The sequence below is a fragment of the Chinchilla lanigera genome, unplaced genomic scaffold (assembly GCF_000276665.1).
Source record: "Chinchilla lanigera isolate Chin_1 unplaced genomic scaffold, ChiLan1.0 scaffold00061, whole genome shotgun sequence".
Classification (NCBI taxonomy): Eukaryota; Metazoa; Chordata; class Mammalia; order Rodentia; family Chinchillidae; genus Chinchilla; species Chinchilla lanigera.
The window spans coordinates 14,325,842-14,348,171 of record NW_004955462.1 but is presented as its reverse complement, the minus strand read 5'-3'; the positions used below and the strand labels follow the sequence as shown (position 1 = coordinate 14,348,171).

The 22,330-nt window shown below is 49.3% G+C and overlaps 1 protein-coding gene across 1 annotated transcript in view; it reads right to left on the bottom strand.

The window, feature by feature from the left end:
- Positions 1 to 11,595: 11,595 nt before the first annotated feature.
- Olfml2b (olfactomedin-like 2B) overlaps positions 11,596 to 22,330 on the bottom strand; it is a gene marked incomplete in the record, with an annotated part of 36,658 nt that continues 25,923 nt past the window's right edge. Inside the window, 2 exon segments of the mRNA XM_005398284.2 lie at positions 11,596 to 12,211; positions 12,970 to 13,146. Coding sequence (XP_005398341.1) covers positions 11,610 to 12,211; positions 12,970 to 13,146 — 779 coding nt within the window.

Genomic DNA, 22,330 nt, shown 5'->3' with positions numbered 1-22,330 from the left:
AGGACCTGGTTTAAATTAAAAATTATCTTTCTTAAAGTTCTTCTTAGGTTTCTTATATTAAAGCCCCTACAGAAACACTGATCATCTAAAAAGGACATGGGAGCTTTAAATCTGTCCTTTCCCCTCCAGACCTGACTAGCCAGATCTAGTTTAAAATTAACACTTTAAATTTTCAAAGTAATATCTAAGTAAAATGCTAATAAGCATCATAATTACCTTATTTCCTGAATCCCAGGAATCACTCTTGTGTGAATAAAAAGATATCCAAACTCCCACTCAGTGCTAACACCATCACAGCACTGCCCACCTTCTCATTTGAAGACATAACTGGCTCTACATATACTTTACAAAAATATTCTACCTACACCTCTGCATAGCTGTCTGTATGTCTTAACTGAATTTTTTCATCAAGGGCATAAAACTGAGGACCAAGGAGAGGCTATTCCTAGCTGCATCAGGACCCAGCTTCCTGTTGACACCAATGACAAATTTTCTTTTTGTGACTTTCCTTTTGAAAACCCACAAGGGCCACACACTGGGCATTCATGACCCTGTGTGGCTGCCCTCTCAGCTGAGGATGAGAGTCAGGGCTGGGTCCTCAAGGAAACAGTGCTGGCTACTATTTGCCCTGGGCTCCCGGGAGGCCCTGTTTTGAACCAGCACCCTCTGCTGTGAAGGGGTCCATCTCCTGGGCCAGCGTTGGCCCTTCGCGGAGCACAGCATCACTGCTACATGGCTGGGAAGGCCTGGGCACCTGGAAGGCTCCTGAGCCTCCTCTCCGTCCCAGCTCTAAAGACAAGGACTGGACCCAGGCTCCATGGAGTTCGTTTGGCTGGCCACAGGCTCTCACTCTCATCAATCAAGCTCTGTATTGGTGATTCCTGATCCATGCTGCGCATTAGAATCACCCGGGGATCATTAAAAACTGTTGGTGCCTGGCCCCCACTCCCACACATTCCGACTTAATTGGCATAGGGTGTGACCTGAACAGAAGAGTGCTAAACTTTCCCCAAGAGACTCTCGTGTGCGGAAAAGTTTGGAAACTGATGAACTATGTCTTCTGAGGCCTACTTCTGATGTTTGTGGAGCAACACAGTTCTAGAGGCTGAGGGTGGAGAAGGGTTCCAGGGACAAGAAAAGCTGTGTTTAAATAATCAGGCAGAGTCAAGACCGAACAAGTAGCTGGTAAAGAAAGAAGAGAGGGGGAGGTGTGCGCTGGCGCCCACTGGACCGCCTTGTGGAGATGATGTCAGGCATTCCTCTGCGATGTTGGAACCGAGGACTTGGGAAACGCATGAAAATAACCATGGCTGTGAGAATGGAACTTTCTGTGGAATGGCATATTCTTGGAAGAGGGAGCAGAAAGGGGGAAGGGGAAAGAAGAAAGGGGAGAAGGGAGTGGGGAGGAGAGGAGCACAAGGAGGGAGGTGCAACTCCCAGGCCTCTGGAGAACTAGGGGAAGCCAGGCAATGTGGAAAGATGTGCAGAGAAGAGGTTTGGGTTGGCACGGGGCATGGGTGAAAGAGGACAATTGGTGACCCAAAGAAGCCTGAAGCAGCACAAGAGAAGATAAGCCAGTGGGGACAGAAGGAAAGGAAAACACACAAGCAAGGGCCAAACCCAGCCAGCCCTAGGCTCTCTGGCCAGTTGGAGGGTTTCCCAGGAGAGGGCTGAGTGTGCTTCTGGCTAGTTAGGTCTGGAAGGACAAGACAGACTTGGAGCTCCCATTCTCGCCCCTTTCTCCTCCTACTCCTGAGGCTAGAAAGGCAAACCCTCCCTCCTGGAAATCAATGCAATGATGATGAGGGCGGTGCCCCAGGGGACAGACAGGTGGGCCCACTCGGGCCTCTGGCTCCTATGGGCTTCCTGGGAGGAGGGGAGGCAATTTCCTTCTGCTACGCTGGCTCCGGCCCCTGGTTCTTAGATCTCACCCTAATGGTTTCTTTCAGGGACAACCTTCAAATACTGAGTCATGGAGAGAGAAAAAACCCTGCAAACAAATCCAAGAAACATTTCACGAGCTCTTAAATTCCTGGAGGACAAATTTTATACCCACTTCGTGCAAAATCAGGAGACTCCTGGAGGTGGGGTGTGCCTGTAGCCGTCTGCTATGACAAGCCATTGGCAAGAAGAGATACCAACCATGTCACACGCAGAGGGCCATCTGATCCTCAGCACCCCCAGGCAGGAGTGGGCATGAGATCCCTATTCCTATCCCACAGTGGGCTTAGTGCTCTCTGCCATTAAAGCTGTTTTGTCTCTAGGTGTCAAGAGAGATGTGATCAAGTTCAAGGAACCATGTGGGGTTGTTGGAAACTCAAGTGAAGTGCTTCCAGATGTGGAAAGTATCTACCAGCCACTGTCACCACCTGAGTGGCTTTGCTCAGGCTCCGGTGTCCTGGTCTTCCAGCTGGGTTTGAGATGCTCAGGGATTCACATGGGAATACTCGCCTATGGCACCTCAGGCTCTCCAGCCCACAATTTCCTATGGGAGAGTGTCCCAGCCTTACACTCCACTTCCTGGCAGCCCTCCCTGCTTCTGCTCTGTCTGCCTACCCTGACCACTGGCCTGGAATCACAGGAGAATAAAAAGTGGTCGGGCTTCTTCAGACTTACAAAGGCAGTAAAGCTGGGAGACATCACCAGCCCTTGCATTTCAGGAGAGAGGACGAAAGTGAGGGGCCAGGGAAGGGGGCACCCTGGCACAGGTCAAGGGCCTGTCCCTGCAGAGCTTCAGAGCATAGGACTGTCTGTCCTGTGGGAACGCTATAAACACAGAGGCATTCCTGTGGAGGCCATTTCTATTCCGCAGTACACTGTGTGGGAAATGGCGCCTCTGTGACAGAAGGGGCCATTGTGGGGTGAGGGAGGCCACATGGGGCTTAAGTCTGCGGGGGTGGAGAGGAATTCCACTGCAAGTAGAGAGGCTAGAAGGGTTTGGTGGGGGGATTGGAGCCTCTGGGGCTCCCAAGATTGTTGGGAGGTGTTGGTATTAACTGTGGTGACAGGTCCCGAGAACAAGGTGCCCGCGGATGAGAAAAGGAAAGTAGAAGAGACAAGAAAAACAGGAGAGGCAAAATCTGGGATCAGAGGGCTTACAGCCTCTGGGGCTGCCACGCCCATCACTCATCTCAATCACCTTTTATTAAAACCAAGCATGTTAACTCAGACCAACAGGAGAAATTCATTATCCCTTTCCATTTCTGCCTCTCAGCTGATGGTAACCATCCTCGGACGAGCCTCCCGCACACCACACCACACACGTGCACTTAGCACGGCTGGGGATCATAAGCCAACTATCAGTAATCAATTCATTAGCAATCACAGTCCTTTCCCCACAGGGAGGGCCAAGAGCCCTTCTGTGTGAGCAGAACCAGAGCTCTCTGGTGGCAGCCTATACACGTCAGCACCTCAGGCAAACTGCTTTCTGGCTGAGCTCTGACAAGGACACAGAGGTGTTCTTCAGGACAGGCTGAGGGAAACAGAATGAGAAACTGAGGTGGCCAAATGTATAAGCCAAGACACAGGTGAAGAGGCCTGTGGGGAAAAGAAATAGGGGGCAGAAAGTTGGGGGTTCTCCTGTGAGAAGTGGGCTTTGGTGAGGAATAAGGGAAGGGGAAAATTCAACCAGGTGGTGGCTGGCAGTGATGGCAGAGCAAAGGCAGGGAAGATGCACTCCAGGACCAGCTCGGCCTCGTGTGGCAAAGGCTTGTTGTACCCAGGAAGGAGTAAAACAGGCTGGTAGATAATGTTCTGCATCTCGAAGTGCTGCTTCAGTGCTGAAGTTGGTCTTGAAGATTGCAAAGGGTTCTGATGGCTCCCTGAATTTGGAATGCCCCATAGGAAGAGAGTTATCTCCTGCGGAGTTAATTCCCTTGGAACTACATAGGCATCACACTGCAAAGGGAGTCAGTTTCTTTGACAGCCAGAGCACACTGATTTTTTTTTCCAATGGCCAAACCCATCTCCTGTCATCAGTTATTGAGCCCAGTAGACCTAGGTGGCCTCATAGATCCTCCCGGTGACCCTGACTAGAGGAAAAGCCAGCAGCAACCTGACCCAATTGAGTTACATTCACTGAGCCCTCCTATAATCCGCGGAATGATATCACCGAGTCCTCCCCCCCACGGCTGGCTGGAGAAGGGGTGAATGTAATCAATCCCTATGCTCAGCAGAGAGCTGGACCAATTGAGGAGCAGGTGACAAGGGGACAGAATCATGGGTAGTCAGCCTTTCAGGGTTCCTTGTAATGCTGCCATGTTGGGTCACATGCAGGAGAACTGAGAAGAGCGGGAGAGTTCTTAGAGGACCCCCAAGGATTCACACCGCTCTAGAATTTCCCAACCCAGTCCCTGAGCGGATGGGGACACCTCATAGAATATCCGTAGGGCTGCCTGCTGTATCCCTGACCAGCTGCCTACTATCTGAGCCAGGCTGAGTGAGTTTCCACTCTCTAGAACCACAACACCCATACCGAGCACACCAGCTCCAGGTGGGGAATGCCAGCTTCTCACAGAGATTGCAGGGTGGAGCTGGGGTTCTTTTGAGTGCAGCAGGCAGACCTCCGCCTCCAGTCTGCCTTCTCCAGACCTTAACCGAAGATGCTATGGGACTCTGGGAAGTTCACCAGCATTCTCTGGTCCATTTTTGGCACCTGCTGCTGTTGGCTGCACTTTAACTCCTAGGCACTGCCAAATTTTCCTTGGTGCTCCCTGTCCAGGCGATCTCCTCCAGAAAGACAGCTCAGCTGAGGTCACTTGGAAAACAATGCTGGAGCAAGGCCCTGTCCCAAGGTGCTTAAGCCAACTTTGCTTTATTCTTGTGTTCTCTCTTCATCTTCCTTTCCCCAAAAGCAGGTTCCAGTGCATCAGATGGCATGGCCCACATGCAGCGGTACTGTGCGATAAAAGTTTGGGACAACTTGTTTGCATTTAATGAGTCTTAGAACCCTCTAAAAGTTGAGAATCCCAGGGATACCATGTCACAACATCTTCAGAAACATTGGCTTCCAGGCTACAAACACTTCTAATGGGAAAACTTGCAGTTCAGACAAAGTTTTCTTTGAACCAAAACACATTCCCCAAGGAGTTACAGATACTCTGTCCATTTATATTCCATCTCATTCTAGGAAAAAAAATCATAGCACACCCACCAAGGTGGCAAACTAGAAAAAAAGTAAAAGGAATATCAAAAACAAAATAGAATCAGTAGAAAAGCAAAGCTTGCTATGGCCCTTAATCTTTCCACCAGCGAATAGCAAAAGAGAAAATTAGTTAAACAGAGTTGTGCATAAGCTGAATTTTGAAAAATTGACTCCTTTGAAATATATCAGTAGAGGTTGTCATTAAAGAAATAGTTGGCAGAGTAGGGTGTGGTGGAGCACACCTGTAATCTCAGCATTCAAAAGGCTGAAGCAGGAGGGTCAACATGAGTTCAAGGCCATTGTGAGTTTGAAGCCAGCCTAAATTATATAGCAAGACCCTGTCTCAAGAAAAAAAAAAAAAGGAAATGCTTGTAGTGGACATCTGGTTTTGCTTTGTTTTGTTGTTTGCCTTTTGTATGTTAGGCAGCCCTCCATGGAGGAACAGGCCCTTTCTGAACTGCGGTGATGAGGGTGGGGCTGTCAGTCACAGAGCCCTGCCCTGGGTGTGAGGTCAGTTTCTCAGCCTGAACTCACTGATCAGATCCTCTCTTGGAAATCTGCAATTTGAATGGAGACATCTGGGACCTATAGGCTTTTAAACAGGTCTCTAGGAGAGTATCATTTTCAAAAGTCAAGTCAGAGTTCTCTGCTGCCCAGATCTGGCCTGCTCAGAGCTTTCTATGGCCTAATTTTCCAGACTTGCCTTTGAGTCTGCAAAGCTCTGAGAATCTTTCCAATAAACTCCTGTTTGCTTACACTACCAAAGTTCTATCTCTGTGGCTTACGAGCAAGGGCTCCTAGAGATGTGACACTGTTAAGTTATGTGTATTATGCAAATGCTCTCAGAGAACTCATTCTGTGTTGCCTTCTTGGAAAGTTACAACCCCAGGCCCTTTCTTGGTGCCCATTTGTGATTTCATGAGAGTGAGGAGTAAATTGAGAAAGTCAGCAGGTGAGTGCAGGAGGCAGGGAGGATGTCTCAGATGCTGGGGCTGTGTGTGAGAAGCCATGGGGAGCCTGTGGTCTGCAGAGCTAAGGTCACCCATCAGCCTAGCTGGGTCCCAGGACCCAGGCTTCAGAGACTGAATATTGTTTATCTGTGCTCAATGAACCCCCCGATGGCAGTGTTTTTTGGTAATTATTCAATGGGTTGAACAGCTGGGCATAATTCTGTGACATAATTTCAAATAGGGGATGTAGCCCATCACCCTCATGGAGGCACTGATCATGGGGGATAAACAGGACATGACCTGGGCTTAGTGAGGACCATGGCGGGTGACACAGTCATCATATTAGGTACAAAGTTAGTCTTTAGCCGGCTGCAGACAGGTGGCTGGAGGCTACATGAAAAGCAAAGAAGACATGATTTTTTTTCTTTTTGTTTTTAATCACTACTATAGATAATATCCACACAAGTTTGTGGTTTCAAACTTTAGCTCAAGAGAATATAACATCCCACAAGTGTGCTGATAAGGTCCAGTGCCCATATAAAGTTCAGACCATGGGAGAGGGGTTGGAAAAACCTCAAGGTCTCAAATAAAAAAAAAGCCTAAATGAGGACCCCCACCTAAGGAGTAAACTGGGACCTTCTCTCTGAAGTAGGTCAACAGAGCCCATTTTATTTGTACAAGAACAGTAGCACAGTCAGGGGTCACTATAGGAGTGGGGAAACAGGTGCAATCCTGGCCCTTACCTGCTGCTTTTTAAGAGCATGATTTGTGTTTTCTCTTGGGATATCCAGGCACTTCAGAGCCATTTTGCTCTGAACCATGACTCTTCCCTTGGACCTACCAGTGCCTAATAGGTAACTAAAAGCAGAAGAAAATCTGGCTTTCATTTTATCCTTTTGTAAGGACAGGGATCTATAAACAAAAAAATAAAACAGGGGACTTCTTAGGTCTTTTAGGTAATCCTGACGAGAAAGTGTTAAAAATAAACTTTACTGGAGAGATGCCCCTAGGAAGCGGGTAAAATACAGGGGTAGAAAAAGGGAAAAAAAAAAGGTAAAGAAAGGCACCATATGGCCTTGGGGCTTGCACCAAGAGACCAGAAAAAGAGCTGACAGGCAGGATACAGAGAAAGCCAAGTGTACAAACCATAAGCCACTCCTACCTCCATAAGCCACTCCCACCTCCAGTAAAATAAAGGGGAAATAAATTGGGGGGGCTGACTAACTTCTAGGCAGTACATAATCACACCTACCCTCGAACGTATGCACTTATACATGTATATCCACTCTGCTTTCACTATGTTATTCACTCTAGGGTCATTAGAGACTACAATAGAGATCCATACACTCCCTTACTAACTCCAAGCTAACCATGAATAAGGTACCGCCTTGCTAACTAGCCACCCACCACGAAGATAAGACCTTAAAACATATGTCAAGGATGAGCAAACAGACAAAAAAAAAAAAGCTGCACATAGGCCATGGAAGAAATGACATTAAACAGAAACCAATCCAGTTATGGCTAATTCCGGGTAGAGGGCGGAAGGACCACTCACTCATCCCCCCACCCATAAAAACAGTGGAGAACAAAGGGCCCAGGGGTCCTCCATCTTTCTGGAGCCCCCTACCCTGATTCTTTACAAATGAAGTATCTTCCTTTCATTAAGCTTTGAATCCCTAGTTTATTATTGGTGCTGGGTTACCATCCCAGTGGGCTGCTCAGACAACTATACATCCTGAGTCAAATCTCTCCTTAGCCCTAAATGTACATATCCTCACCAGTCCAAGATTGATGACACCAAGATAGGGGATTTCCGGGGTTATTCAACTAGCCTCCAGTAATGATCCCAAACCTGTGATCACCTGGATTTCAGCAAAGGTAGCCACCATATGATGAGACCACCACAAACATGGGCAATTCTTTCCTGGGAGTGAAGCCATCCCTCAATCATAAAGATTCCAGAACCATAACACCAGGACTGAGATAATGACAACAGGAGCCCAGTCCATCACTTAATCGTTGAAAGCTGGCTTCCCAGTAACTAAAACTTTTTTCTTCTGTGAATTTGTGCATTAATTTTAATTTCCATCCTTACTAAATGCCAGGACCCACACTAGCTGGTGACAGGCGGAGCAACTGTTGGCCTCTGCAGGGATTCTTCCCCAGCATGTGTCCAGAAGTCTGCTCAGCTTGAATCTCAGCTTCCCCGTGCTTCCGCATGCCCACACTAAGACCAGCTGAGATGCTGAGCTTTGACTAAGAGCCTATACGTGGGAGAACCTGGAGGAACACACCATTTGTGAGTGGCTTCCTGAAAGAGCACTGCAGGAAGATCTGCGGCTTTCATCAGGTTCCGGTTTGTGAAGTCACTGATCTGAAATTTTTGTGGCCCAAATACATTTCTGTCTCATTCCCCAGATCCCTAAGGACCAGGGATAGACTTTTCTCAGTGCTGTGAAGGGTCCCACGTGGATAAGGAGCGGCCTCTACCTTCTGGGAGAGAGACTCTCACTGGGCAGAGAACACCTGTTCACACATCAGAGCAATAGGAGCCCAGCACGGTTGGTGGCTGTGTACATATTACGGGCTACCATTGCTCTGGCTGAGGAACTGGACAAGTCTTTGACTGGTCTGGTTCTTTAACAGTCTGAGGTGTTAAGAAGAGCCGGAGGTGGCCTGGCATGGAGAACTGGGAGCTACCACAGGATGAGGGAGTGGGAGTTCAGCCCCACCCGAGGAGGCACCAGATCTCACATTCCAAAGGATGAGCCACACCACGTGCAGTATTCACCAGGAGGGGTCCGGAAATCAGTCAGAGACTTTTGAACCCACATTAAAAGCATGAAAATATTAAGAGTTGGGAAAAAAAATCAAGAGAATGTTTGAAGAAGATTGTTTTGGAGAGAGCTTTGCTGAGTCCCTCCCGCTCCCTGGGGTGGGGTGTGTCTGCCCTTCAGACAAGGGTAAGGAGAGAGAGCTTTAATCTGACCTCTTGGGATATTCATCTAGCTTTTTGTTTTTGTAGTTTGGGGACCATGGTGGACCAGTGATTGACTCCCTTTTGAGAGACCTAGGGAAGGAATATGGGCTGGCTGACTACTTTTTAGCAAAGATGACCTAGTTGGGAACCAACCTGCAATTGCAGACTTTGTTGGGATAAATAATGCATAAGAATGTTCTGTGAACCAGATGTGGGATGATCTTGGGTCCCATCCCATTTGGCCACTGCAGCTGGAAGCAGCACGAGCTGTCTAGGTGCTTAGGAAGGGGTGGACAGCTGGCCAGAATGGAGATACGTTAGTCCATGGGAAGAGAAAATGGCAAAGTGTCCCTGGCAAAAGGGGCGCAGTTCTTCAAAGGGCACACAAGAGCAGGGTGTGGTGTTGCACCGGCGTCCTGGCTACTCAGAAAGCTGAGGCAGGAGGATCCCAACTTTGAGGCCAGCCCCAGCAACTTATTGAGACTCTATCTCAAAGTAAACAGGAATGAGGGTGTGGCTCAGTGGTAGAGTGCCCTTTCTTCCACCCTTAGGACTGTATCAATCAATCAATCAAACCACCTCGGGGCTGGGGATTTAGCTCAGCGGCAAAAGCGCCTGCCTGGCAAGCGCAAGGTCGTGAGTTCGGTTCCCGGTACCGGAGAAAAACCAAAAAAAAAAAAAAAAAAAAAACCCACCTCAAAAATGCTCAGGAGAATATGTTAAATACCTCTCAGAAGAGCCGGACCACAGAATTTTACCAGTCAAGTTTGCTGTTGTTGTTGTTTGTCCCTCTGTTCTCTTTCCTGCTCTCCTCTGGAGGGACCAACACCAAAGTCAGTCATCTGGGGGAGTGAGTGTTCTCCTCACAATGCCAGAATTCCTGTCTACAACAGGCCTTTGTGGGGACAGCTGGGGCTGGAGCAGCAATCTGCAACCCAGTTCAATATTTTGACTGTTAAAGTGGCCTTTCAATTACTCAACTAAAACTGTAAAGTTTAGGTTCTAAATTAAAGTGGTTATAGGAGAGTATTTAATGACCTAAGAGTTACCAAAGAAGTCAAGGGGACTGTCTAAGTTTTCCCACAGGAGCAGGAAAAGAACTGAACCAAATACGATTCATTTGTGGGACACTGATGGGAAAAAATCAAGTTGCCTGATGATCACCACCCAGGAGACCTGGTGTGTCCCCAGTGGTTACTGAGACATGATCAAAGCCAGATACATCTGTCAGCAGTGAGTGGAAAGGGAGCCTGGAGACAGGTGAGGCTGACAAGGGCGGTAGGAATAGTAGGGAATGTGGAAAATCCTGTTCACAGCACCGCTGTGAAGTCTTCTGCCAAAAATGTCTAACCTGACCCTAATTAAGCCTTTAAAGGAAAAGCAGGGAGAAAAGACTTGGAGGAAGCCATCAGCAGAAACCAGAAAGATGTATTTCTCAGAAAACCAAGGGTCGTCTCTTCAGCAAAACAGTGGTCTAAGAGAACAGGGAGAAACTGTCGCAGACTGCAGAGACATCACTGACCCAAGCTGACAGTGATTTATCAGTGTTGGCGTCTCAGTTTTGACAAAGTCCTTCATTATGTAAGATGCTAATAATGCTACCAAGCTTCCTTCCCCTCTACCAAGTCCACCCCAACCATGGGACTGAGGTGAAAAGATCTTACAGGAGACCAGAGGCAGCTTTTCCTATAGGAGGAGAGGAGTGCAGACATTGTTATCTGTGTGGGAAGAAAGGCTGGCAAATGGAGATGTCTCATAAGCACTAGGCAGTCCTGGTTTGGAAGAGAACAAGTAAGATACATTGGGTTTAAGGGAATCCAGACTGAATCAAGAAGTCTAATGTTTAAATGTTTTTAAAGTCATAAGTGTGAGTCATGGAGCAGTGTCACAAAATTTTTAAAAAATGCAAGGTCAGCTTGTTTCAAATCCCTCTGGCTCAGCAGGAGAGAGGGAGGTCTTGGATCTGCATTTGGACGCAGGAGGAGAACACTTCTGGGGTACACCAGACTAGAGTCTGGTGAGGCACCCAGCAGCTGGCTAGACACATCCCTGCTAAACAGAGCACACTGGGGGAAGAGTTTAAACTTCTTCTTTATTTAAAAAAAAAGCATTTTTCTGGGTTTTTGGAACTTCTCCAATACATGAAACTTTTTTCTGCCACTTTCCTCCTTCACTCCTGCCCTGGTGCTCGCTTACAAGACCTGGATGAAGACACCCCCACCAGCTGAGACCTGGCAGCCGGAGGGGTGGGAGGCACGAAGGAAGGTGGCCATCTGGTCAAAAGGAGAAGTTCATTTGCGCAAAAATATAAACCGTAGAGGGTGAGACCAGCACATACGCAATGGATTGATCTACAATCCGCACTTAAAAAAAAATAGACCCAAATTGTCATTTTACATTTGTAATATTATACAAAATAATATACATTTTTAAACAGCACACACCCACCTACACACACACAGGCACATACACATACACACATACACACAAGGTGCTAGTGGCCCCTCTTTGCTTCTTTTTTCCAGGGACTAGGGTGTCAGTAGGCAAAGATGACATGGTAAGTGACCTGGTGGCCATTGTCCCAGGCATACAGGAGACGGTCTTTGGGGTTGTAGTCTATCTGGGTGGTGTAGGAATACTCATTCTCAAACAGCAACCTAGGGACGATCTGCGTGTTGGTGTGGGTGTCGAAGGCGTAGGAGATGTTGGCGTTCCGCTGGTTGTAGCTGTCCACGGCATACAGCACCCCACAGATGACGAAGCAGTTGCCGTAGAAATTCCGCCGCAGCCCCGTGCGCCATGTGGTCTCCTTCTGTGTGCTCAGGTCCACAGCATTGAGCTTGCTCAGGACGATGACCTCCTGGCTGAAACCCTCGTCATCCAGGGCTGGGTAGATGAGCCACAGGCCGTTCTCGTCCACAGCAAAGTCCACATCTGAGTGGCCCTGCCACCGCCAGGGTGTGGCCTCCTCATAGGCCACATCGTGGAGCATGGCCCAGGCAGCCACATAGCGCTGCTTCAGGTCATACTTGATGATGTTGCGAGTGAAGGCCCGGTTGTAGAAGAAGGCGCCATTGTACACCACGTGGCCAGTGCCAATCCAGCTGTACGGGAGCTTGTAGGAATTGCTCCAGCGACCTGTGGGGTGTGAAAAGGCAAGGGCTTGAGGGCAGTGTTGTGGAGGGGCCAGGTGGCTCCTGGGAGGGGATGAGCTGTCAGCAGGGGTCTACACACCTGGGCTTGTGTATCAGCTCTGCTCTTTCTATAGCAAATCATATAACCATTCTACATCTTGGTATCATCTGTCATGTGTGAGAGCATTTCCCTTCTGCCTCACTTGGGGCTTCAAAGATCCAAAGCGCTAATATCTGAGTGTGATTTGTAAACTGTCAAGAGCTATGGGAAAAGGAGGATGTTTTATTGCTGTCTTTTGGCAGGACTCAAGGGTCATCCCATGTCCCGGGAGCTGGAAAAGAGGGGAGAGCTGAGAGCAGGGAATGAGAGGGAGATTGGATGGGGGATCACATTTCCAGGAAAGGTTCTTTCACCACTAGACCATGTCACTCATCTCACTTATTGTCACCACCCAAAGAGGCCTGGCCATGATTCAGACAAAGGACAAGCTGGATGTGCTTATGCATGTCTGTAATCCCAGCATTCTGGGAGGCCGAAACAGGAAGTTCTCAAGTTTGAGCCTAACCCAGGCAATTCAGTGATTGAGACCCTGTTTCAAAATAAATAAACATTTTAAGAAAGGGCTGGGGATGTAGCTCAGTGAGAAGAGCCTAGGTTCAGTTCCCAGCACTGCATAAACCAATCAACAAGGCAACCAACAAAACAAAGGCAGAGGGCAATGGGGCAGGGAAAAGCTTTCTGAGTTGGGTCCCAACACATACCTTGTTTGAAGTTCTCCAGGTTCCGGAACTCCACCAGGGTGTTGCCATAGTAGTAATTGGTTACATAGATTCGCTCATCCTCAGCCAAGGGGTCCTTCATCCAGGCCCCTTCATTCCGCCCATATGTGTTCTGGGTAGTTGGTCCTGTAATCATGGAGAGGGTGTCCTTGCACCTTCCTGGGGGCAAAGAGGTAGATGCGTGTCAGGATGATCTAATAACTCCCACCCCTGCGACTTCTGTCAGCTCCCCACCTTGATCTGAACTCCTGACAGCCTTTACTGGCCCCACCGCCTGATCCCAGACATCCTTCCAGCATCTTCTGCTGCTGCCGCCTTGATCTATTCTGCACTGTACTTGTACAAAGGCTCTGTCATGCCCGCGTGCTTTGCACCTGTTGTTTTCTGACTTTTTAATCCTGTCCCTCAAGGTTCTAAGATCCAAGAGGTCTGGAGAGCCAGTTTGTCCTCATGCTCCATTCCATCCTGCTCCCCTGGCCTCATGCCTGTATCTCCCTGACTGGACAGAGCTGCGTGCCCTCGCCAGTGCCGGTGCCTCCCTCCTCCTCCAAGTCCATCCCAGCCAGAATGTGAGCACCAGGGGACTGGGGCTGTGGCTTCTCCTCTTTGCGCTCTTTGTACTCAGAGCTTACGGTGTCTGGCAAGTGGCGGGTGCCGGCAGATGGCCTGACACTTTGGGGAGCATGTGGCTGTGAGAAGCAAGTGGGGGAGAGCGCTCTGCTGGGCACAAACAGGGACACTGAGGGCTAGCAGCTCACAACCCAGGGCCAGCCCTGCTTTCGTGCTTATGGGGTCACCCACTAGGGCCTAGAGAGCTGCCCTCAAGCTGAAGCTCAGTCACTGCTGGGAGCAGGACCCTAGGGTCTCTTGCTGGAGGACTGGAGGGGCAGGGTCCCAAGTTATACAAGGAGCTCACTCTGGTCACAGGAGCCTCCTTCAAAGTTTCAGTTGGTATCAATGGGACAAGAACTCAGCCACTCAGAGTGCCGCTCAGAGTGGCCCAGTACTCAGGAGAGGCCCTAAAAGGCCGCTAGAATGATACTGGTTCTAGGCCAGCTTGAAAGCCTGCAATCATTTATATGCAGTATGGTTCCTGAACGTGGCCTTGGATGATACTGAAGTCACACTTGACTGCCACAGGCATGTACCCTTGCTGTCCCCACACTAGTGGGCTATGGTGGTGACAGGAAAAGGCGATGGGACGAGATGGATCCTGCTCTCACAGCCCCCTCTACCCCTTCTGGCTGCAGAGACAGCAGACTTTGACAGCCCCCTCCCGTCCCTGGCCATAAAGACTGGCAGCCCAGATGCGGAATGAAGACTGGAATGACCGGTTCTTGCTATTCCTCTGGGACAAAAGTAGCATAGGCCTACAGTTTGGACTCAGGGATCTCTTGATTCAGGTCACCCCAAGTCCAAATTGTTCCAATACAATGAGGTATGACTGAGAAATATAGTGAATGTTTAAATTTTTAAAAAAACAATTACAGTAAAAGACACATTCCCATTAACCCCTTCAAAAACTCCCCCTCACTTCGAATACAATGTCCCATTGTTCTTGTCACTTTCTGAAGCGGTTCTGGATGTCCTCTTTCATGGGTGTCTTTTGTTGAACTGTCATGGCTATCTTGATGTCTTAAATTGATTCAAAACATTTACCTTTCATGGCCATTTTGACTTTAGGGAAGAGCCAGAAGTCACACAGTTCCAGAGCTGGTGAATGAGGTGGAAGAGGACACACCGAAGTGTTTCTACAAGCCTCCTTTTTTTTTTTTTTAAATGGGACTCGGCAGCAGCCTTCACTGTCCTTTTGATCACACCTCACAAAGATATGAAGGAAGACTTGCAGAACTGCTTTAGAATGTGGCAGGAATGACGAGTTAAGTGTGTTTGAAGTGAGGGGGAGTATTTTGCTGGGGATTAATGCCAATGTGTCTTGTACTGTAACAAACTTTTTAACTTAAACATTCACCTTATATAGTATTTTGATCATACTGCATATTCTTTTCTCCAGAAGTGGTCTGAGGAAGTGGCCTGAGGCCTGCGGCTAGCCAGACTGGGGAGGCCCCCGTGTCCTTGGCCCTGCGTCTGGGACAAACACTGTTTTCCATGCAGGCCCCACAGATGGGTGCAGCTGGCAGGCCCGGGCAGCTCTGCGTGAGGTTTCTTGGTCCAGCTCGGACAACGCGGAGACAGAGCCAGTCTCCATGTGACAAACAACAGAACCCACATGCCATTGCCTCCTTCCCCCACCGTGGAGCTTATCTGCTCAAGACAATAAAACAGAAGTCTCTGGCTGAGCCTGGCGGCAGAGTCAGATGGAAAAGATCTTATTCCCTGGCACCACACAGGGCCCTGGCTGCCAATGAAGAGGCTATGCTTGCCTGCACCAGGGTGTGCCTTCACGTACCATCCCTGCAGAGCACATCTGCATGTGCCCTTTCTCCTGGCAAAGCCCAGCAAGGATACCAATTCCTTGTCTCAAAGACATCTCCCAGCTATGCCCCAAAGCCCCCCAAGTGGCTGGGTTAGGAGAGCTGTTTCTGCTGGGGTTCCATGGCCACGCCACCTGGCTGGCTTGGCATGGAAGCTGCAGATGGCCCCCCCTAAGCCAGGACTCATTTGAGTTCTGACATCTGGGCCACTCAGTCTGGCCCCTAGATCCCTCCAGGATCCTGTCTGCACAGTGAGGCTCTCGATGGCAGGACCCTAATGTGGGGTACAGAAGTGCCCAGACTTGGAGCCAATGGCCTGGGCTTTGCTGTGGCCCTGTACTGACTCCAAAGTCTGTGTTGCCTCCATAAGGCCATGGAACTGATTTTCTAGTAGTCAAATAAGTATAATGCCTGCCCTGTCTACTTCACAGGAGAACTTGGAGAACCCATCCTGTAGATGGCACAGTGGGCTGAGTAATGGTCCCTGAAGATACTTGGCTCTAATTCCTGAAACTTGGGCAGATGTGATTCAGTCAAGAATCCTTGGGAGAGCTGGGCATGGTGGTACACCCCTGTAATCCCAGCTACTTGGGAGGCTAAGGCAAGAGGATCCGAAGTTAAAGGTCAGCCTGGGCAAAATAGTAGAAAGAGAAGGTTGGCAGGGGAGAGAGAAAGAACAATGTGGGTTTTTCTTTTGTTTGTTTTTTTGTTTTTTGGTTTTCTTTGCACTGAGAATCAAACTCAGGACCTTGCATTCACCAGGCAGGTGCTTGTGTCACTGAGCTATATCTCTGGCCGGAGAAAAGAATCTTGAGGAGCTTATCCTGAATTATCTGGATGGGTTCTTAGTGCAGTCACAAGTCTTCTTTTAACAGGAAGGCCTGGGGAGATGTGACTACAGAAGAGAAGGTGACAATGTGATGATAGAGGAAAGACTGGATTGATGTGGCTACGAGCCAAGGGATGCTGGCAGCCACAGGAAGCTGGAGAAGGCAAGACATGGATCTTCCCTGGAGCCACTGGAAGACACCAGGCCTCTGATACCATGATGTGTTAGCCCTGTAAGTTTGTAATTGTGGATTTCTGAATTTCAGAACTGTTAAAACAGTAAATTTCTGTCATTTTTAGTCAGTAGACTTAATGGCAAATTGGAGGTTCAGGAAACTAATGCAGATGGAGTCAGCTTCTGGAGTTAGGGGAGGAGGCTTTATTTCCTGTAGGAATAGGGGAGCCTAGCCTGCAGGCCCGGAGACCCTGTGCCTGGGACCTCAGGATATATTTGTACGTGGCCCCAGATGGAGTCATGCAGGGTGGAATGGCAGAACTAAGGCAGAAGCCTGAAGACAGGAGCAAGGGAGGAGGTCCAGACTCTGGGGTCCAGATACACCACCCTGCCCAAAAAGGCTAGGGCAGTTCACAGGCTCCTGCCATTGGCAGCAGACATCAGCACTGTGCGCTGTCTCCTCTTCAAGGTTAAGGTCAGCAGCACAGGAAGCAGTTCAGAGGAGCTGCACAGAGAACAGTGCTGTCTGTGACTCCTCTGTGATCCCCCCAGAGCAGGGCTGCTCAGGACAGTGGTGACGGTGAGGGCCAACATTACGAACACTTTCTGTGGGTGAATGCTGCCCTAGCCCGTATCTCTGCAGGGTTCCCCCTTGTCACTCGTGACGCCTGCCCTCTCCATCCCTTGGCTTATTGCTGCCTTCCTTGCTTGGCACTGCCCCCACAGAGATGCACTCATCCTCTTGTTCCAGTCAAGCCTCTCCTTGGGTCAGAAATGTGGGCCACCCCTGGGACCCACAGCTTCCACACACCTGCCACCATCTCAGGTGCCTGCCCCGCTGCCCAGCCACACCTTCTCCAGTTCTCCAGCTACCTGTGCTTCCTTCCAGATATTATGCTCCAGAGCTTCACTCATGCCCCGCTCCTCTGTCCCTTGGACACTCACTGGGCAAGTTCGGCTCTTACTACTAACTGTAGCACAGGTCTTGTGTCCAAGCATCGGACATCTACTGGCCTACTTAAAGTATTCCTGGGAGTCCTCCTGATTCCTCAAACTTGAGGAGTTAACCAAAGAAATCCATTTGAGTCAGGCATGATGGCGCATGCACTCTGGGAGGCTGAGGCAGGAGAATCGTTAATTTGAGCCCAGCCCGAACAACTTGGTGCATAGTAAAACCTTGTCTCAAAATTAAAAATAATTAAAGAGCTGGGGATGTAGCTCAGTGTGAAGAACCTGGAACCAATCCCCAGTACCAGGAGAGAGGGAGGGAAGGAGGGAAGGAAGGAAGGAGGGAAGGGAAAAGAGAGAGAGAGAGAGGGAGAGAGAGACCATTACCCACTAACCAAACCAGAAACCTGGGTCGTCCTGATGTCCCCTTCTCCACTCACACTGCAAGGAGTTGCATCCTTCCCTTCTCTTCTCTTCCCCTCAGTGCCTCCAGGGGCCATGCAGAAAGGGAACAGGTGGCACCAGAGTCTCAGGGACCGCAGGAGCAGAGGACCAAAAGCAGTCAAATTTAAAACTGTGAGAACCCATCTCAGGGTGAATCTGACCAAGAGCTCTTGATAGCTGTATGGATTGGGCATCCGCGTGTGTGCCCCACCCAGAGCTGGCTTTATGGGAGTCTGACCTGGGCAGTCACACCCCCTCTCAGAAGGGTTTGTCTGTGGTTTAATGCTCTGCTGTTGCTATCTTAAAATTTTTCATTTACTCTTGGAATTGTGTTTTGTAAGTGAAGTGTAACGTGACAGTGGACAAAGGTGGACAGAGCAAGATGTGAAATACCCATGTCTGTCTTCCTGGGCCCGTCTGCATATAGGATTTGCTGTGGCCACTGGACATGGGATTCTGAGGGGACCCTCAGGCAGGGAGCGCAGCAGGCTCAAGCCGAGCACAATGCATGGCCTCTGAACCACATTCACACCAACCAGGGCTTGGCTGGAAAGTAGAAAAAAGGACCCTGTCCTTTCTCGCTAGACATCAGGTCGAGCATGATGCAGAAGAGAAGGCAGGGGCACCCAGAGCTGCTTTTCTTTTTAGTCGTTCCTGCCTCAGGAGCAGAAAGAGGGCATGTAGGTCAATGTGCATGGATGAAGTGTGACAGGAGCAGTGGGTGAGTTGTGTGTAGCGAGGCACTGAGCTGGTCAGAACAAACTACAAGTGTACGTGGGGGCCCTGGAATATGAACTGCGTCATTTGGTGAATTCTGCATGTAAGTTAAAAGACCTCATGTTAGCCTTGAGAAGGTACATGTACACCAGGCATGGCTGTGCTCGCTTATCTATAATCACACTCAGCTATAGTACTCTGGAGGGTAAGGCAGGAGGATCATGAATTCAAACCCAGCCTGGGCAACTTAGTGAGACCCTGTCTCAAAATAAAATAAAAAGGACCAGGGACATAGTTCAGCACTCCCTCGGTTTAATCTCCAGTACTGCAAAAGAAAAACAAAAAACTAAACAAAACTGACATTGCACTATATAAGGATGAATGGTAAAATTCCTGCTAGTAATTTAAAGTTTTAATATTTTTCTATTCATACCATCAGGAAAAAGCAAATAAAAAAAGCACTGCATGGAGGGGCGAGACACACATCCTCTCCCCCTGGGAGAGTGAAGGACGCTTTATATGTACTATGTTTAGTAGTCTTTTCTCTGCTTTTTCATTCCGCACCCAGCCCTGCAAATTCTGCAGTGGTCCTCCTGTGCTGTTTCACGTCAGCTGCTTTTGCTGGCGCTGGTCCTTTGCACTACAATACTGCTCTCTCCTTCACCTGCCTCATTTCCCTTTGTCTTTCAAGATGGCTCTGTCAGCACAGGGACTGTGAAGCATCCCAGGCTGCCTGGAGCTCCCCCACACCCCTCAGCAGCCTGTGCATTCCCTCACCCCTGCGCTCACCACCCAGGTGAAACCATATTTCTGCGTTCATCTCACACACATAGCTTGTAAGCAAGTCTGGGATGGCCCTGAGGATCTGTTCCTGGGTCCTGAGGCCAGCAGCACCCACACATCAGTGGCTCTTAGTACTCATGACTCACTCTGCACATGGTTTGTGCACCCTCAGTCTCTTCATCGGGCTCCGCCCTGTCCTGGTCTGTGGCCTTTCTTTCCTTCACCCGTCTTGCCTCTCACTGTTGCCTCTGCTAGGAGCTCACTCGGGTAAGTGAACTACTGTGCAGTCCTTATCCTGCTCAGAGACTCAGACTTTGGTCCCTGTCTGCTCTAACTTCTCATGTCAAGGGCCAGGGGCCCAGGCTATGTGACAATAGAAGTTCCCAGTGGCGGGGCTGGGGATTTAGCTCAGCGGCAAAAGCGCCTGCCTGGCAAGCGCAAGGTCGTGAGTTCAGTTCCTGGTACCGGAGAAAAACCAAAAAAAAAAAAAAAAAAAAAAAAAGTTCCCAGTGGCCTAGGGGGCTGGGTCAGATGAGTCACCAGAGTGTGAGTGGGCAGAGGAGATCTGGGGAAGCAGACTGATTGGACAATGGGAAGAGGCTGGGTACTGTGGAGTCTCTGGAAAGTGCTGCTCTCACCCCGCCAGTGTCCCTGTCCCTCCTGACCTAGGCCGGCCTGGCTGTCCCACCCCTAGCTGGAGGGGCAGGTCAAGCCTAGGGGTTGCTAAGACTGTGTGCTTTGTTGGGGAGACATTCTTTTCTGATCATGGTATTTCCTAGATTCAAATGTGAAACTGGCTCTCTCTGGTATTGTCATAAACTCACTGGCCTCTTTGTCTGTTCCTTCCTGCCCCCAAACCGGTCCCTTCTAAAAATCACATGGAGAATTGTCCCCGATAAACTTTGGGAATCTGCTGAGCTGTGGCCGCATAGCCCAGCAAACCACCCCACAAGCCCGGCTGCGGGCAGGGGAGCCACATCCGTGCTCATCGCTTCTTCCCGGAGCCCAGCTCCTGTCTCCAGGACCGCCCATCTCTCCTCCCCCTGTCCTACAGCTATGCTGTGGCCAAAGGTTTGTTTGCACAACCAAAACTGAATTCTAATCTCCCTGTGTTTGGAATTTTTCTGAGGATTTAAAATTCCTCCAAGAGTAACCTTAGGCATTTTAGGACAAACCCAGCGTGGGCAACAAAATCAGGGCTGGAATATGATGGAATACAAGGTCCCTTTCAAAAGCAGCCTCATTTAAAACTGCATCTGAGCTCTAAAGTCAGAATTGCCATCAAGCAGTGAACAACTTTTCCCCAGCAGCAAGTCAGAGGCCTGTGTCTGCTTCAGCCAAATGAGTCTTACTTAACTGGGAGATGTCACCACATCACAGTCTCCCTTGGCCAGACACAGCCAAGTCAGGGGGTCCGCAGAGAAGGTTCCAGAACGGGAATGCCATTTTTGCTATCAACAGCCAGCTAGAGGCACTTGACAATGATAAATGATATAAAATATTTCCCCCACACAAACTCTTCAAAATTCCATGTTGCTTGCGAGACCGTATCTTTCTCATCTGTGCCACCCCAGCCCCACCCTTGGTATCTGAAGGAAACACTTCATCTGTGGCCACATCCAAGATTTTTTCTGAGTAGAAGCCAGAGGCAGGAGCCCAGCTCTTTCACAAACCCTACCACCTAGTCTTTAAGGGAGCCTGAGGTCCTCTGTGTGGCTGTGATTCTAGTGGAGGAGAATGTCAACCAACAAGAGAAAATGTGTCCTGGTCCCCCAGCTCCCACCACCAAGTAAATGTCTTTTCGAGAAACATTGGAGTTTTTCTGTTTGGAGTCCTATGAGCTTCAGAAAGGTCCAAGTCAGGAACAACACTGGAATATCTCATTGGTAGCCAAATCCAGGGGAGGCAGACAGAGAGGTTGGGTACAGGCGCCTAGGTGGAGGTGGTCGCCTGTCTTCTGGTTACCCATGATGGGAGGCAGGCAGATTTCTAACAATCAAGAGGAACTTTCCTCCCACCCAAGGTGACCATAGCTGAAGGGTGAGGTATGGGGGCTCATGGAGCTCACACCACAGCAGAGGGTGGGGTGGTGTACGGGACTCAGGGGCTATGCTCCAAGGCTGCCTGGAGCTGGGGTGGAAGTAGGAGCTTTGGCTCAGCCTCAGAGTGCTCTGCAGAGGTTATGCGGGACCCACTGCCTACCCGCAAGGTGGGGAAGTGACCTGCTCTGGTTTCCTTTTCTCTCCATAGAAGGAAAAGAAACTAAAACATTCTCCTGCACCTTACCCAACCTCAGCGGTCCAAGGAAGGACTGTTTTCCTGCTCCACATCCTCCAGCCCAGTGCTTAGGAGATGTGGCTCTAGGCTCCTCTCTCACTGGCTACTCCCCCTCCTCAGTCATTATTCCAGGGTTTTTCACCCAGTGAGTATCCCTTGGTATATGAAGGCCTGGTAAACCTCTTGCAGAAAACTAGAGGATACAATGGAAGACATGGCCCTTACAAAACTACTTTCAATTGAGACCCAGAGAAAGGCAGAGATTTGGCCAAGGTCACACAGCTGTCAGTGGCAGAGACCAGGCTATACCTAGGTTGGTGGCTCCTGGCACATGCTCCTCCACCCTGTCTCTGGCAGAGGCTGGCACTTTCTCCAAAGAACTGGGAACAGAGCAGCCAAGGGAACAGAAATGGAGGAAAGGGAAAGATATGTATAAGGCAAATCATGTCCTCTCCCAAAGTGAGTATATTTTTCAATACATATTTTGATAAAATGATTACTCAATAGTATTTTTTTAGGGGCTGGGGATTTAGCTCAGCGGCAAAGCGCCTGCCCGGCAAGTGCAAGGTCGTGAGTTCGGTTCCCGGTACCGGAGAAAAACCAAAACAAAAAAAAAAAAAAAAAAAAATAGTATTTTTTTAGTCACTCTCAGTGGTGACTTAATAAATGGTTGGTTTAATTCTTTTTGGAAGAGATACTTGTAACTTCATCCATGCCCCCTCAGTCCCTTTATTCT